Raw genomic sequence first — 13,726 nt, 5'->3', positions numbered from 1 at the left:
TGCAGTATCCCCATACCGCTAGTATTCATGGTGGTACTGGAGCTGATCTGATAGTGCAGGTACCTCTGGGAAATAACACAAAAAAGGTAGGAAACACAAATGTGCTTGTTTTCAGAGGATTTGTTTGGAGGAATAAGAAAATAAGTGAAATTTCTATTTAAATATTCTGGGCTTTTGTTTTCAAAGCAAATTTGGCCTTTGCAAACCCAGGCAGATGATTAACAAAGTAATATTGTGAAGAGTTCATGGAACACCTCGTGGCTGAGAATACATTCACAAAAGTTTTTAATGTGACGTTTCACGTGTAAATGTCTAAAATAACACTCCTTGCTTTTTAAAAAAATACCCGCCGCTGCAAACACTACAGAGATGGCCAGCCACAAATAGGCTGTACTGTTTTTAAGTGCACGTTTCTGAAACTGCTTAATCTAGCATGTGACGGTGTCAGTGGCACATCACACATGCAAGCACACGACGGCACACGCTTTACCCCTACTGCTTTAAATATACATCTTGGAAAGCTTTTTCATTCATTAATTCGCTCCTCAGCCATCTTTTTTTTTGCCACACTCACACAAAAACTACCACACACCATGCATGGTGTTATATACTAGCACTGAGCATCAGTCTCAGGAGTTTTAATAAAACAGGTAAGGTGCAAACCTGCAAATTCCCTTCGGTGCCACAAGTGCAGTGTCTGCTTCTGAGAACCCCCAACACTCCACTCCCTGAGGACAATGTACCACGGTATCCCTAATTAATAATCTTCTACTACACTGCAAGAATCACTGGAGTCATTTTATTTTCCTTTACTGGCAGTTTTTCTTTCCTCTATAGGTCTCTTTGAAAAGCAGGTTCATTATGTGCACACACAAACACAAAAACATAAAGAAACTGCGGATTTCTGATAGATGCTTATGATGCTCATATGTAATTTTAATGCTCATCCTCTGGATTGTATTTATGATCAGGTTAAAACTGAAGAAATGAACAGCATGCTTTTGAAAATGTATCGCTGTATGTATCTGGAGCCATCTTGTGGTAAAAAAGGGCCATTACAATGACAGTGTGCTTTTAGATTTAAAACAAAAAAATAAAAATGATGTTCATTTAAACGAAAGAGCATCTCAAACATAATATAAAAATATAAAATAGAATATCTGGTTACTGCTACCAGCTTTCTGAATGTTGCATATCTTCTACAAATACCGCAAAATCTTTCAGTATGACAAGCTAATACAAAGATCACACAAACATAGCTCACCTAATTAAACATTTATGCTTTATGTGGAAAAGAATATGTCGAGATAAATACTACAAACTACATAAAACGATCATTTCAATTGTTTTAAACCGAGGCCCGAATGTTTCCCAATCGCCTCATCTCTCGTTTCCATCTACGCTGTGCACAATATATCTAATTAAAAAAAGAGTGTGAATCACAAGGTGTAACAGCATAATTGTGACTGCAGTGTCTGTGCTGTGCTGACGTCTGCAATGATGTCAATATGCAGCTGTGAAACATGCTGGACATACCCTGTTTTCTTTCTGCCACTAGATAGCACCCTTTTACTGTGTTGAAGGCCTGCACAAGTTACAGTGACAGCTCCATAGTACAAGTACAGTACGATACAGTATTATCCTTTTTTGGTAACCATTAAGAGTTGAATTGTTTATTTATTTAAATATGTAAAAACTGATTTATTATACAAATGTTATTAAGCAATTGGATCAAAACTCAACAATTAACAGATTAGATGTAACACTGACATTCATTGTCTGGCACAGGTGGAGATAAAATATTAGCCAACAACTGCAAGGTTCTCTGCTTCTCCCCTCTGTAACTGTGCTATCTAAGAAATTACCTCGTAAGTTATTTGGCCATAAGGCTGGTATTTTGCATAACAAAAACTTGATTTGTTAACTGGCGAGTGGGTAGTCTCAAATACTTTAATACTGTGTCTGCCTCTGCATTAAAAACTACAAAATGATCTTTGCACCTTGCACCTCTGTTTCCCCCTCATTAAGATCTCAGCACAGAAGTTAAGAAACAGTTTATTGATCAAGCTCCTGTAACGATGCATGAATAATTACCTCAATGACAGAATGAATATTCACAATAATCCCACTATACTGTGTTCATGCTTTACCCTTCGTCTAAACCAGATACCTCCTGATATTTGAACAATCAGCTACCAGCTGTTAAAATCACCCTGCTTCACTATCCTATGAAACAAAGCTTTAAAGGACTGCACTGTTCATGGTTTACAGGCTGTGAGGTTTAAACCAGGCTGAGACAAGCACTTGAATGCTGAGTGCATCTCAGTTTCCCATGACCATGCGGTGCAGCGGTGCTTGTTAAAACAGGCTGACGTCTCTTTTACGTCACCGCACGGCAGAGGATGTTACATAAAGTTAGGAGTGAAAATCAGGCTGATTGATTTCATCTTTCCTCTAATCAAGTGGCTTTATCGAATAGGATGTTAGACATTTATATGTGAGTGAGAGTTATCGCATCTCGTTCATCTGTTTATCCATCTCCCAGAAAGAGTGTGGCACACTTTTACTCTAACTCCATTTTCATTTTCATTTAGTTCAGTTCAGTTTTACTGAACTGATCACAACAGCAGTCGCTTCAAGAAGCTTTATATTGTAATGTTGAATAACAGAGTTAAAATCCCAACAATCAAACACTCCTTTAGAGCAAACACTTGGCAATAGTGGAAAGAAAAAACTCCCTTTTAACAGGAAGAAACCTCCAGCAGTACCAGGCTCAGGGAGGGCCAGCTATCTGCCACGCGTTGGGTGTGAGCAGAAGAAGACGGGACAAAAGACACACTGTGGAAGAGAGCAGGGGAGTAATAATAAGTAGTTAAATGAGGAGTGGTGCGTGTGTGTGTGTGAGGACACAAAGAGTGTGAAGAACAAACACTAAGCATAACTAAGGACGGATTCAGGATCACCCGGTCCAGCTCAATCAATTTGTGGATGACAAGATTGGGATTTTTCCGCTCTAAAACATTGTAGGTTGACATGTTTTGTTACACAACTGAGCCAAGTTGTGCAATTTTGAGCCATATTATACAACAGCATGAAAGGTGCATTTTAAATGAGATCTTAACACAGATGTTAGTGGCCTGTATAGGGGACGGACTCTAAAGCCAAAGATAATGTGGCTACTGGAAAAATGCTGACTGAGCCTTTTTTTCAGAGTCACTCTTTGAGTTTTGTGGGTTGTTTTGAGTATTTTTAAGTAATTTATCATGGCTGGAAAGTGACTCGGTGAGTTTGTGTCTTGATCACAAATGACACAAATGACGTGATCTCAACATAATGAGATCGCGTCTAAGTTGAGTCAAGCCTGACCTTTACTTATATTGTCATGGATCCCAGTCTGTAATTTTTCCATTAATCCCTCTAACAAACAAAAAATATAGAGAAATATTAAAACATTTTCATAGCTTAAATGATCTGTATTCATTTACACACTACTACTTGTGTTTTGAAGGTATGGTCAAAAATAACTTCTAAATATATACACAGCAATGAAGTACTAGAAAACGTTTCTATTTATTACGATTAAAACAAGTAAGCTATATCTACAAAGTGTGACAATATTCCATTATGCCCAATTAGATTTTCATGATATTGTTCATTTAAAAGAAACAGAATAAGGTACTGTACTGCGCTCTTGATCTGCAGACCAGAAGCTATTAAAGTCCGACAGGCACAGGTGAACCTGGAAGCATTTTAGAGGATAATCTGACATGCATTCTTTAAAAAAAATACCAAAAAGTAGAGGCACGCCTCCTCACTGCTAACCTTAAAGGTCACTGCATGTTGAAGGTTCCTGCTCATTTATTCATATGACAGGGGATTGCTTACTTTTACAATGAAGTACCTCTTATATTATCCAGACTCTTGGCTGTAACAGTACACAGGACCACATGTAGTTTTCTTTTATAACTTATCATCACTGTGCATCTGGAAACGCCAGAGAAAAGATCTATTAGCTGGGATAACTAAGAGGACTCACTAAAAATGTAATCAGGGTAATCACCGAGCACTGGATCTTCTATTTCTTGGAGAAAATAAATGTGAATGCTGCTGCTAAATCAACTATAAATATTTGGTGTACAGCTGCTGTATCTCTTTGTATGTAACCCCAGTATGACCTCAGCAGTACTGCTCATAGTATCACAGTATCATAAACAGGCCTGCGTTATCATTTTGTTCTTTTGCAACATTAACACAGTGACGGCAAATCCTCGAAACTGCCCAGAGTATCACTAGTTCAGACCTGAACTATCCAGAAGTTGCATAAATGGATAAAGATCTGACCTTGCTTTTTTTTTATTTAACTACATCCTTGGCATTTAAAAATAATGTGAAGCCTAGCTGATGGTGTCTGTGTTCATTTCAGATGGAATACCTTTTAAGTCTTGCTAATTACTGTTCGACGTTAATATTTCTTCATCCCAAGCGAATCCGCGGTGAATTACTGCTACCTTTAAAATTACTATTCATTCTAGGGTATGATCATACTTTTTCTGACCCAAAGACTCTCAGCTCAGTGGATGATTTAGGACAGATATGGAGATGAAGAAGAAATGGACATTATCTGGAATTGCTCGCAGAGAGTTTTTAAATCACAGGCACTGACTGCTTGCCATCTGCGTGAATACAATATGACTTCCACCTAACTGAAATATTCATACAAGTGAACAGATGGCACCCTTTGCTCTGCTCCCTTTTCTGGTCCCTTATACACTTTCATCTTGCTTATGAGTTTGTAGACATCTTATGTGTGGGGTTATGTGTGAGCGCAGGTGTATTTCATGGCCTTGGCAGTGCATGCAGACCTTTTTCACGATTCACGCAAAGCACCGCTTACCAACGCCGAGCGAAAGAGGGGAACAGGAGTTTCACACTGTGCTCTTTAAATTGGCAGCTTTTAGCCTCAAAGGCAGCACTGTCTGGCATTCATATTGGCCTTTCATCTCCAAGTAATCTCCACACTGCTCTTAATTTGTCAATCTTTGTTGGATTTTTACTAACAGGCGCTGCAATATTATGAGTCAGATAGTAATGGCTGAAAAATTATGAATTCACTTCAATCACAAAGACATAACCCAGAACATCTTCTTAATTGATCTCATTTGAATTCACTTTTATCTAAATGGTGAGCATCTGAGCAGCCTGTGCTTGTCGCTAATGAATATGTAATCATGCTAGTTCAGCCTTTTTAGAGGTTACTGATTAAAACTGAATAAAGTGGTGTGCCCACAGCATCACAAAATGACAAAAAACTTCAGTTGTAGTACATCACAGAGAAAAAACACATCAACAGAAAGGAAAACTGGGTGAGACACACATGAAAAGCTAAATGACAAAAATTAGTAAGAGCGGTGTTTTACATTTACATAGACTTGCAAATCACAAGAGATGGGAACTTTACTATTTGAATGTGTATATTTCTCATCCTTTTCCCCCCATTTTATTATTATTTTTTTCACCTTTTTTCTCATTTCTTAAAGTTGATTCCTAACCTGCAAACCCCGGAGGGGACACTAAATGAAACAAAGAGACAAATTAGAGAGTGTGAGAGAGACATTCATTCATTTTCACTATTGACATCTGTCTAAAATGTTTAAATATGACTCATTGATTCTGCATGAAAAGCACTGTGTGCACATCTATGTGGCTTTATATAAAAGGAAAAGAGGTGCGAGGAAGGCAGATGTCATATTGTATGAGTCAGATGAAAAGAAAAAAGAAAAAGATGAGGTATGCTTAAATGGGTCAGAAGCTTCCACTATGAGGATCCTGCTACGTTCGCTTTGACATTGAGTTTCTAATTAAAGAGTATGTAAATATTTTTTGTATAGGTCAAATGTTTTGAAAAAGTGCATCTTTAATTGCTTCGTTTGCGTGGGACATTTAGACGTGACAAATATTTGGAAATAAAGTGAGGAACTCATACAGATTCATGAAGATGAGCACTCCATTAGCAGAGGACAGGGGTTTTAATTTGTAATTGAAATAATGAGAATCAGTGGACGGAGGAATAACAATCGTGCAACAGCACAGAAATAAACAAAGGCGCTTTATTAGCGTGTGACGCTTGCCACAGTCCTCCACACAACTGTTAATTACGGTCTCTGAGTCATCCATCTGAATGTGTTCGCAGCACCTTTATAAGTCATTTCACAGTCAAACAAAGTGATAAAGTCTGTTTTCATCATGAGTGGAGAGATAATCAAACACTAAACAATCACTTTTAAATTCCCTTTTTGAACAGAGTGCTTGCAGGTGTGATCATTTCTTATTTAACATGCACAGCAGATTTGCAGGATATGCTGTGTATTTGTGCTGACTAGACCATCACTGCAGGCAGTGCAGTGCCAAACATTTTCAAGCTCACTTCTATCTTTCATCCACCCAAAAAATCTACTCGATTCTGTGGGAAAGTTTAAGAAAATCATCAAATCTGTTTTTATGGATTAGCATTTATTTTTAGAAAAATACATTAACTGCCAATACTAGCCATTTTTTTCAACATCTGAAATATGCATTTTCATTAAAAGAAATGATTAGAGAAGCTTCATAGAACAGCAATTCTTAGCAAATTTGTAAAAGCGCTCAGAATTTCAGGTGGAGGGGAAAAAAACACTCTCTCCTTCGAGCCGGAGTCGAACCAGCGACCTAAGGATGTCTGGGAAACCACTACAGTCCTCCGCTCTACCAACTGAGCTATCGAAGGGAGCTGACGACTACAGCTAACCCATGGGTATTTATAAGATCGGCTCGTAAAACGCTTTATGCTCTGCTTCTGCGTAAAGTCACAAATATGGCGGACGCCCTGTTCGGTTAACGTGTTTTCGGGAAATTTGCATTCGCTACTGTTTTCCACTTGAGCTAAATGGTTGTGTGTAAGAGTTTCCCCACATATCTCAAGTAACTTGGTGTCCCCCAAAGGAACTTTAACATTGCAAGCCTTTCAATAACTTAGCAGCTATTAAACCCTGTTATTATTCATATTCGTTAGAGCTAACCTAGACAGCTTAATAATGCTACCTTACCGCACTGTATTTCGGCATGATATGCGAAATATATCAAACACTACACCGCAAGATTGGACCGACTACGTATCTCACGAGCAATAAATACACAAACAACGAGTGACTTCCGTACCGGGGAATTAGCTCAAATGGTAGAGCGCTCGCTTAGCATGCGAGAGGTAGCGGGATCGATGCCCGCATTCTCCAATAACATTTTCATTCAATGTAAGGCCTTTAACATGCTAACAAACACCAAAATGTTTTAACTGAATTGTTCTTTTCTGTTTTTTAAAATAGTAGCAGTTATCACCTACATTTAAGGATGCGGTGAATACACCCAATGTTATGGTTGTCGTCCTTATGCTGTTCTCTAAGTGTAAATACCCATGTGCAAAAAACGCTTAACACATGCCATAGTTTGTTTAATGCTAGGTATAATCACGATCACTCCTTTAATTAGGAACTTAGCCAGCGAACCTATTATTGTAACAAACCTCTCCTGTGCGCTGTTATCTTCCCTCTAACGTAATGGTCTGTTCCAAACTTTGACGGAAGTCACATTCGATAGCTTCCTGCTGCTAAGTTAACATTAATGCAAAGCTGGCACTTGATTGGCAACATGGTAAAAAGGTGTCGAGAACTACGTGTTTTCAGTAGAGATTTTCAGATGCTATCAATAATTTTAGATCTAAAAGTCACATGGGTCATATGATTGCATCTCTTGCTAAATCACTCGCCCCCACCCTATGAAACGCATAGCTACATTGCACCCAGCGTATAAGAGGCTGGGGATGGGCTGCTGTTCAGCACTGCCCTACTTAGTTTCAAATATGGACAAGGCAAAAATGGCAACCTTAGACGTGACAGCAGTAGCTGCTAAAAACAGAACTGACACAGAGGAGATAGGAGTCTACACCCTCTAGGACAAACATAACAGGCCTACTACTTAGCCTGAAGCTGGGCCTATGATAGACTGCTTTTAGAAAGGACTTCATACTAAACTTTTCAGACTTTTTAAGTTGTTTAGTTGTGTTTGAAATCGTTGACACCATGGACAACTTGGAGAAACAGCTGATTTGTCCAATATGCCTGGAAATGTTTACAAAGCCTGTGGTCATCCTACCCTGCCAGCACAACCTGTGCAGAAAATGTGCCAATGATGTTTTCCAGGTAAGCTATTGAATGGCTCAAATTGGTAATTATTTATAAAGTTGGTCTGAATTTTCACATATCAAAGACCCAAATAGTGACATAAATTTAACACCCATAGGCTCTGTTTACAAGCATGTGGACTGAATGTTAATGATGGTGGTTTGAAGTTTGTGTTATGGACTGTTAATCCCCTGGATTAATATTTCCTAACTGCCGAGTGAAACAATGTAATTATTCAGAGCTTCACTTGTTGTTTACAGGCTTCAAACCCGTACCTTCCAACAAGAAGCGGCTCGTTGACCTCTGGTGGCCGTTTCCGATGCCCGTCCTGCAGACACGAGGTGATTCTGGACAGGCATGGTGTTTACGGCCTGCAGAGGAACCTGTTGGTTGAGAATATCATTGACATGTTCAAACAAGAATCCAGCAGGTGAGACAGATCAGACATTTGTCAAAATAACAGAAAATGAAAAGAATTCTTCATGTCTGACAGGAGGATGTTTTCATTTGTGAAACTGCAGTAAAGTATAATAGCAGGAAGTGAAACACTGGCTTCTGAGTCAGAGATCTGCAGTGGGTGAGAGGGCATTTCTACTTGCAGTAGTCATCCACACAGATTTTTTTATCCAGCAGATGACTGAAAGGCTTGTATGACATGATATCCACAACACTTCTTGCTGTTGTGACATTATTTCATTACAATTATCCTGAGTAGAGTTTATAGGATGACCGAGATGCTTCTTCAGTTCTGAAACCAAAACGTAGAGAGTGCCAGGTATTTAAACCCTAATGGGGATTTCCCCTTAAGAGGAGATCGTTGCCTGACTAGTAGTCATGTCCATCATCACACGAGCCAAACTGGGAAGAAAGCAGTGGGTCGTTACCACCTGAGGCTTCAGATGAAATCACTGTGAGATCTTGCGTGAGACCACATTATGTGACCCGTTGAGTTCAACCGATGCAACGTGTGAGTGGATGTTGAGCCGCGTGGGAAACGGATCTCGAGACTGCATTGTAGGTGGTTGACAGTTGGTGTAGTTAATGATCCGTCATCGTCTTTTAAACCATCTCCTCGGTCTAAAATGTAAACATTCGCATCCCCCAAAGAGTTACCTTTATCCTTAAAAACAAGCAAATGTAAGGTTTTGGAACCACCTACTCAAAGTCAGGACCTTAAACAGGTTGTTCGTGCTCAAAAAACCCTTTTAAATGTGTTTGAATTAAAGCAATTCTGCAAAGAAGAGCAGGCCAAAATTCCTCTACGGTGATGTGAAAGACTCATTGTCAGATATCGCCAAAAGCTTTACGATTACTTTTTCACACAGGGCAGGTGCATTTGGATAAACTTTTCACTTAAAAAATGAAATCATTATTTAAAAACTGCATTTTTTATCTTTGTCTGATGGTGTGACGTATAAACTTAAGAAATAAGGAAGGGGGGAAAACTTTTAAGCTATATAAACATGAATCATGTATGCTTGCTCCCACACTACTCAGCAATGATGATGACCTATTGATTACAGTGCTGGCAGTGCATGTGAATGGCAGGGCACACCTGATGGGTCATCGATAAGCTGTTGAGATGCCGAGATGTGTAACAGTGACATTATCAAACTGACACTGCATGTCACATCAGTATGCAGTCAAATGTGCAGCATCACAGGACACTACTGCTGTTTTCATCGCACCTCAACAGCAGCAAACCAGCACCAGAGAAAAAGGAAGAAACGCCCATGTGTGATATTCACGAGGACGAAAAGATCAACATTTACTGCGTGACCCACGGTGTGCCCATATGCTCCATGTGCAAGGTCTTTGGAGCCCACAAAGAGTGCGAGGTGGCTCCTCTCAGCAGCATCTACCAGACGAAGAAGGTGAGGCCCGAGACGCTTACAAAGGCTACGAATACTGTCAGCCATGGTGATGTGTTTTTTACAGTTTCATCATGAAGTATGTCGTAGTATAATCATAGATTTGCCCCAGATTTGAGTCTGTAGTCATGCTGTCGTGTCCTTGCCCCCTAGACGGAGCTGAGTGACGGGATTGCCATGGTGGTTGGTAACAACGACAGGATGCAGGGCATCATTAGTCAGCTAGAGGAAGCCTGTCGTGCCATAGAGGTCAGTGTCCGACTGCTGCAGTGCCTGGCCGCTCACTCACGCAGCAAGCCTCACTCCGTGCACACACTAATGCACCTGCACAGACAACCAAACTGATGTAATGTGTCCTTGTCACGGCCACTCTTTCTGCTTTTATCCATCTGCGAGATTTAGACAGAGAGGCAGTAAGAGGAAAATAAATGTTTTGGTTCCACGGACTGCTTTAATCTCCCCTTTTCATATTTTCTCCTACGCTGGGTGCACATACACTAGTTAGAGCACCCTATTCTGCCTTCGACCCACTTCCACGGACAATAAAACGAGCAGTGTAATTGATAGGGCGAGAACAGGCAGCTTTCTTATGGTTCACGTGCCACAGTTGGATGTAGTAGAGAGGAAGCTGGAGTGACTCCAGTCCCCTGTGTGTCACTGCTGTGGCGTCATGCACATGGCACCAACTGAACGGAAGGAATTTTGCAGTGTTTAGACATCCGAAGAATGAAAACAACAACTAGTTACCGCATTTTCTCTCATTTTGAAATTCTAATGTACTTCGAAACTGAATTGCCTACATTTCCCACCCAGAACTCATTAATAAAGAATGGACCTGCAGAATTTACAATCTTTCCCTGTGGGTGTGTGCTTTCTTCACTTGTTCACGCACGTACAGGAGAACAGTCGGAGACAGAAGACTCTGGTTTGTGAAAAGTTTGACCACCTGTACTCTATCCTGGAGGAGAAAAAGAGGGAGATGAGTCAGAAGGTGACAGGCGAACAGGAAGAGAAGGTAAACTATATCCGGGGCCTGACAAGGAAATATGGAGACCATCTGGAGGAGAGCTGTAAAATCTTGGAGATGGGGATCCAGACTATGGATGAGCCAGAAATGGCTTTATTCCTGCAGGTCAGAGCTGCTACCACATGGGGTTTAAATTTGACATAATTTTAGCCAATTCATAAAAGTTTATCAGTATTTTATGTGCATGTTCAGTTGAACTCTCCCTTGTGTCTTTCAGAACACAAAGCCTCTCCTCAAAAAGTAAGTATGCTGTTTGTTTTTCAATAATAATAATTGCACTGGTAAGAGGATGAAGGGGTTTTGCAAAAAAGAGAGAGACTACACCGCCAGTGTAAAAGTCAAAATCCTTTCTAGCTAATGTTTTTTAATCATTCTCATGAATGAGTACATCTGCACTTACACATAAAACCAGAACTCTAATAGAGCAAGGTCACACCTCCCCTCTGGTAGCTGTGGAAAATAATCCTGTGAAATGTTGCAAATCACTATCTTCTGCTGTGGCATCCTGAAATAACTTGCCGAACGTGCTAAACATCACAGATTGAATATATTTAAGACGTGTTACCATGACTTTGTGAGGCAACATTTAGTCCTGTGAATATCCTAAATGAGACTTATGTGCTCAGGATTGAAGAGGCATCCAGTGCAGCGCACCTGGATAAAGTAGAGCTTGGCTACGAGAGTATGGATCACTACAAAGTCGACTTCAAGAAAGAGGGCAAGGCCCTGCGGAGCATCGACTTCATCCAAGGTAAAGGAACAGAGATCGCGGCTTTAATTTGCTTCACACCCCTCAGTGTTGTAGTTCTCTAACCTTCATCCTTTTTTGCCTTAATTCTCACACAGATGACAAAGATGAGGATGAAGAAGATGAGGCTGCAGGAGCCGGTGCTGAGGAAGGAGAAGGATCACAAACTGTTCCTGGAGGTGCTGTTTCAGCCACCTCTGCCCAGCCTTCTGCACCCCCACAGCAGATGAGCTCCTCCCCCAGCGCACCCACGAGCACTCCCTCAACTTAGCTGTCAGCCATCGGCCCTGACAACACCTAAACCAGAAGCAGGATTGATTGTTGCTCCTAAATGTTGACCTCAGGTCAGCTGTGATACATTTTTAGCCACGAGGGGAACCTAATCTGTGTATGTAGATCTTAAGGAAGGCAGAGATGTTTTACTTCTGCCTCTTTTGTTGTGATTGGTCTATCACAGCATTCGGACTGATTTAATCTCTTTTTCTCTTATTAAAAAAACATGCTTTAGTTCCTCCTTTTCATTTTGAACATGCTTAATGACAGAGGGACTTTGACTGTCATTCAGCTCTTTGCAGAATTCAGATGTACTCAAATATTTTTTTTATGTGGTTGACCTTTTGAGACTTGCTCCTTAAACTCCATCATTAAAAAAACATAATAGGAGAGCCGCTGGTTCTCCTCCCTGTTGTATACTTCTTGATGACTGATATAACTCTGTGAGTAATGTAGCAGAGTGATAAAATGAGCACTGTGACATTTCAGTATTTCCTACATCGGGCTGCTTGCGTTATGTTTAATATTCTTCATTGTAATGTGGCACAGGTATTATTTCCCATGATGATATATATGATACATGCATATTATATACATTAAAAATGATTTGACTAAATACCATCAGCATACTTTTTCACATCGCTATTTGACACTAGATGTAAAAAAACAGTTTTGTTTCTTCGTAATGCCTTCTCTCTCCCTCCCTCTTCGTCTTTCCACACTCCTATTGGCATATTTCCGTGGAAGGAAATCCAGCTCAATGCGTGAGTGCCTTTTTTTGGCTTGTTCAGACATTTTTAACATCCTTCTCCACTGCATGATCAGGATAACACTCCTGCATATACATATGAGACCACAGTGAGCAAATATGAGTGCTCCCATATTTTTAGACCAAAGCAAATAATTTGCTGCCCTGCGATGGCCTCACGTTGCTGTAACTCCACCGCTCAGGTAGTCCACCATTCAACGACCATCTGTTATTTTACACCGTGTCTCGGTGAGTTGGATCCTTTACAAACGGGCTCAATCCCACACTAAGCCTCAAGATGCTTCGCGGGCCAAAAAGAATAGGATGACTCACACCCACGGCTCTTGTTTAGCGTAGCCTGACACTGGGGGTCAAGAATCAGCGTTCACATACACACGCTCACACATAAACACACACACACACAGTGTCTTCGACACTAATTAGCTATCAGTGGTGCATCTTTGAGCTAAGCGTGGTTGCCTCTTGCTGGTATAATGAGAATTGCCTCTTGAGGATTAAGGGTTTGGAAGAAGAACGCTGTATGAATGTTCACTGCGCTGAAGGGTTGTTCAGATTTTTGGCAAAGTACTGCAGTTAGAGCTTTTTTTGTGTGCGTCTGTGTTAGACAGAAGGCATGAACTGGCTCCAGAGCAATGCCATGGTTAGACCTATGCAATTGTTTGCACTGAGTTAGGCAAACCTTTACCAGTCAGCATTTATAGGCAAGACTCGAGATTCTGTGGCCATTTGTGCACTCTTAAAGTTGTTATTTACTTTTTTTTTCAAAGTTTCTTTAATGTGGGACTACAAATCCATGTGTTAAAAGTCATTAGAAAAGTGCGTTTT

General features: G+C 40.4%; 1 protein-coding gene and 2 non-coding genes across 3 annotated transcripts; 2 read left to right on the top strand and 1 right to left on the bottom strand.

The window, feature by feature from the left end:
- Positions 1-6,677: 6,677 nt before the first annotated feature.
- trnay-gua (transfer RNA tyrosine (anticodon GUA)) lies at positions 6,678-6,763 on the bottom strand. Its single transcript is given in 2 exon segments — positions 6,678-6,713; positions 6,727-6,763. It is a non-coding gene; the product is annotated as a tRNA-Tyr (tRNA).
- Positions 6,764-7,195: 432 nt separating this feature from the next.
- trnaa-agc (transfer RNA alanine (anticodon AGC)) lies at positions 7,196-7,268 on the top strand. Its single transcript has one exon. It is a non-coding gene; the product is annotated as a tRNA-Ala (tRNA).
- Positions 7,269-7,643: 375 nt separating this feature from the next.
- trim55b (tripartite motif containing 55b) lies at positions 7,644-12,753 on the top strand. Its single transcript, XM_026180444.1, has 8 exons — positions 7,644-8,231; positions 8,474-8,643; positions 9,910-10,087; positions 10,238-10,333; positions 10,983-11,216; positions 11,329-11,351; positions 11,738-11,862; positions 11,958-12,753. Exons 1-8 carry the CDS (start codon positions 8,112-8,114, stop codon positions 12,128-12,130), a joined length of 1,119 nt encoding a protein of 372 aa, XP_026036229.1. The 5' UTR covers positions 7,644-8,111; the 3' UTR covers positions 12,131-12,753.
- The last annotated feature ends 973 nt before the right edge of the window (positions 12,754-13,726 follow it).

The sequence above is a fragment of the Astatotilapia calliptera genome, chromosome 9, assembly GCF_900246225.1.
Source record: "Astatotilapia calliptera chromosome 9, fAstCal1.2, whole genome shotgun sequence".
Taxonomy (NCBI): domain Eukaryota; kingdom Metazoa; phylum Chordata; class Actinopteri; order Cichliformes; family Cichlidae; genus Astatotilapia; species Astatotilapia calliptera.
This window is presented reverse-complemented; position numbering and strand designations above follow the sequence as displayed.

Bases quoted from the DNA above. Each gene is read 5' to 3' on its own strand.
- trim55b (XM_026180444.1), top strand. From the start codon at position 8,112: ATGGACAACTTGGAGAAACAGCTGATTTGTCCAATATGCCTGGAAATG. The intron at 8,232-8,473 runs GTAAGCTATTGA...TGTTGTTTACAG, and splicing joins GTGCCAATGATGTTTTCCAG to GCTTCAAACCCGTACCTTCC. The intron at 11,352-11,737 runs GTAAGTATGCTG...TTATGTGCTCAG, and splicing joins ACAAAGCCTCTCCTCAAAAA to GATTGAAGAGGCATCCAGTG.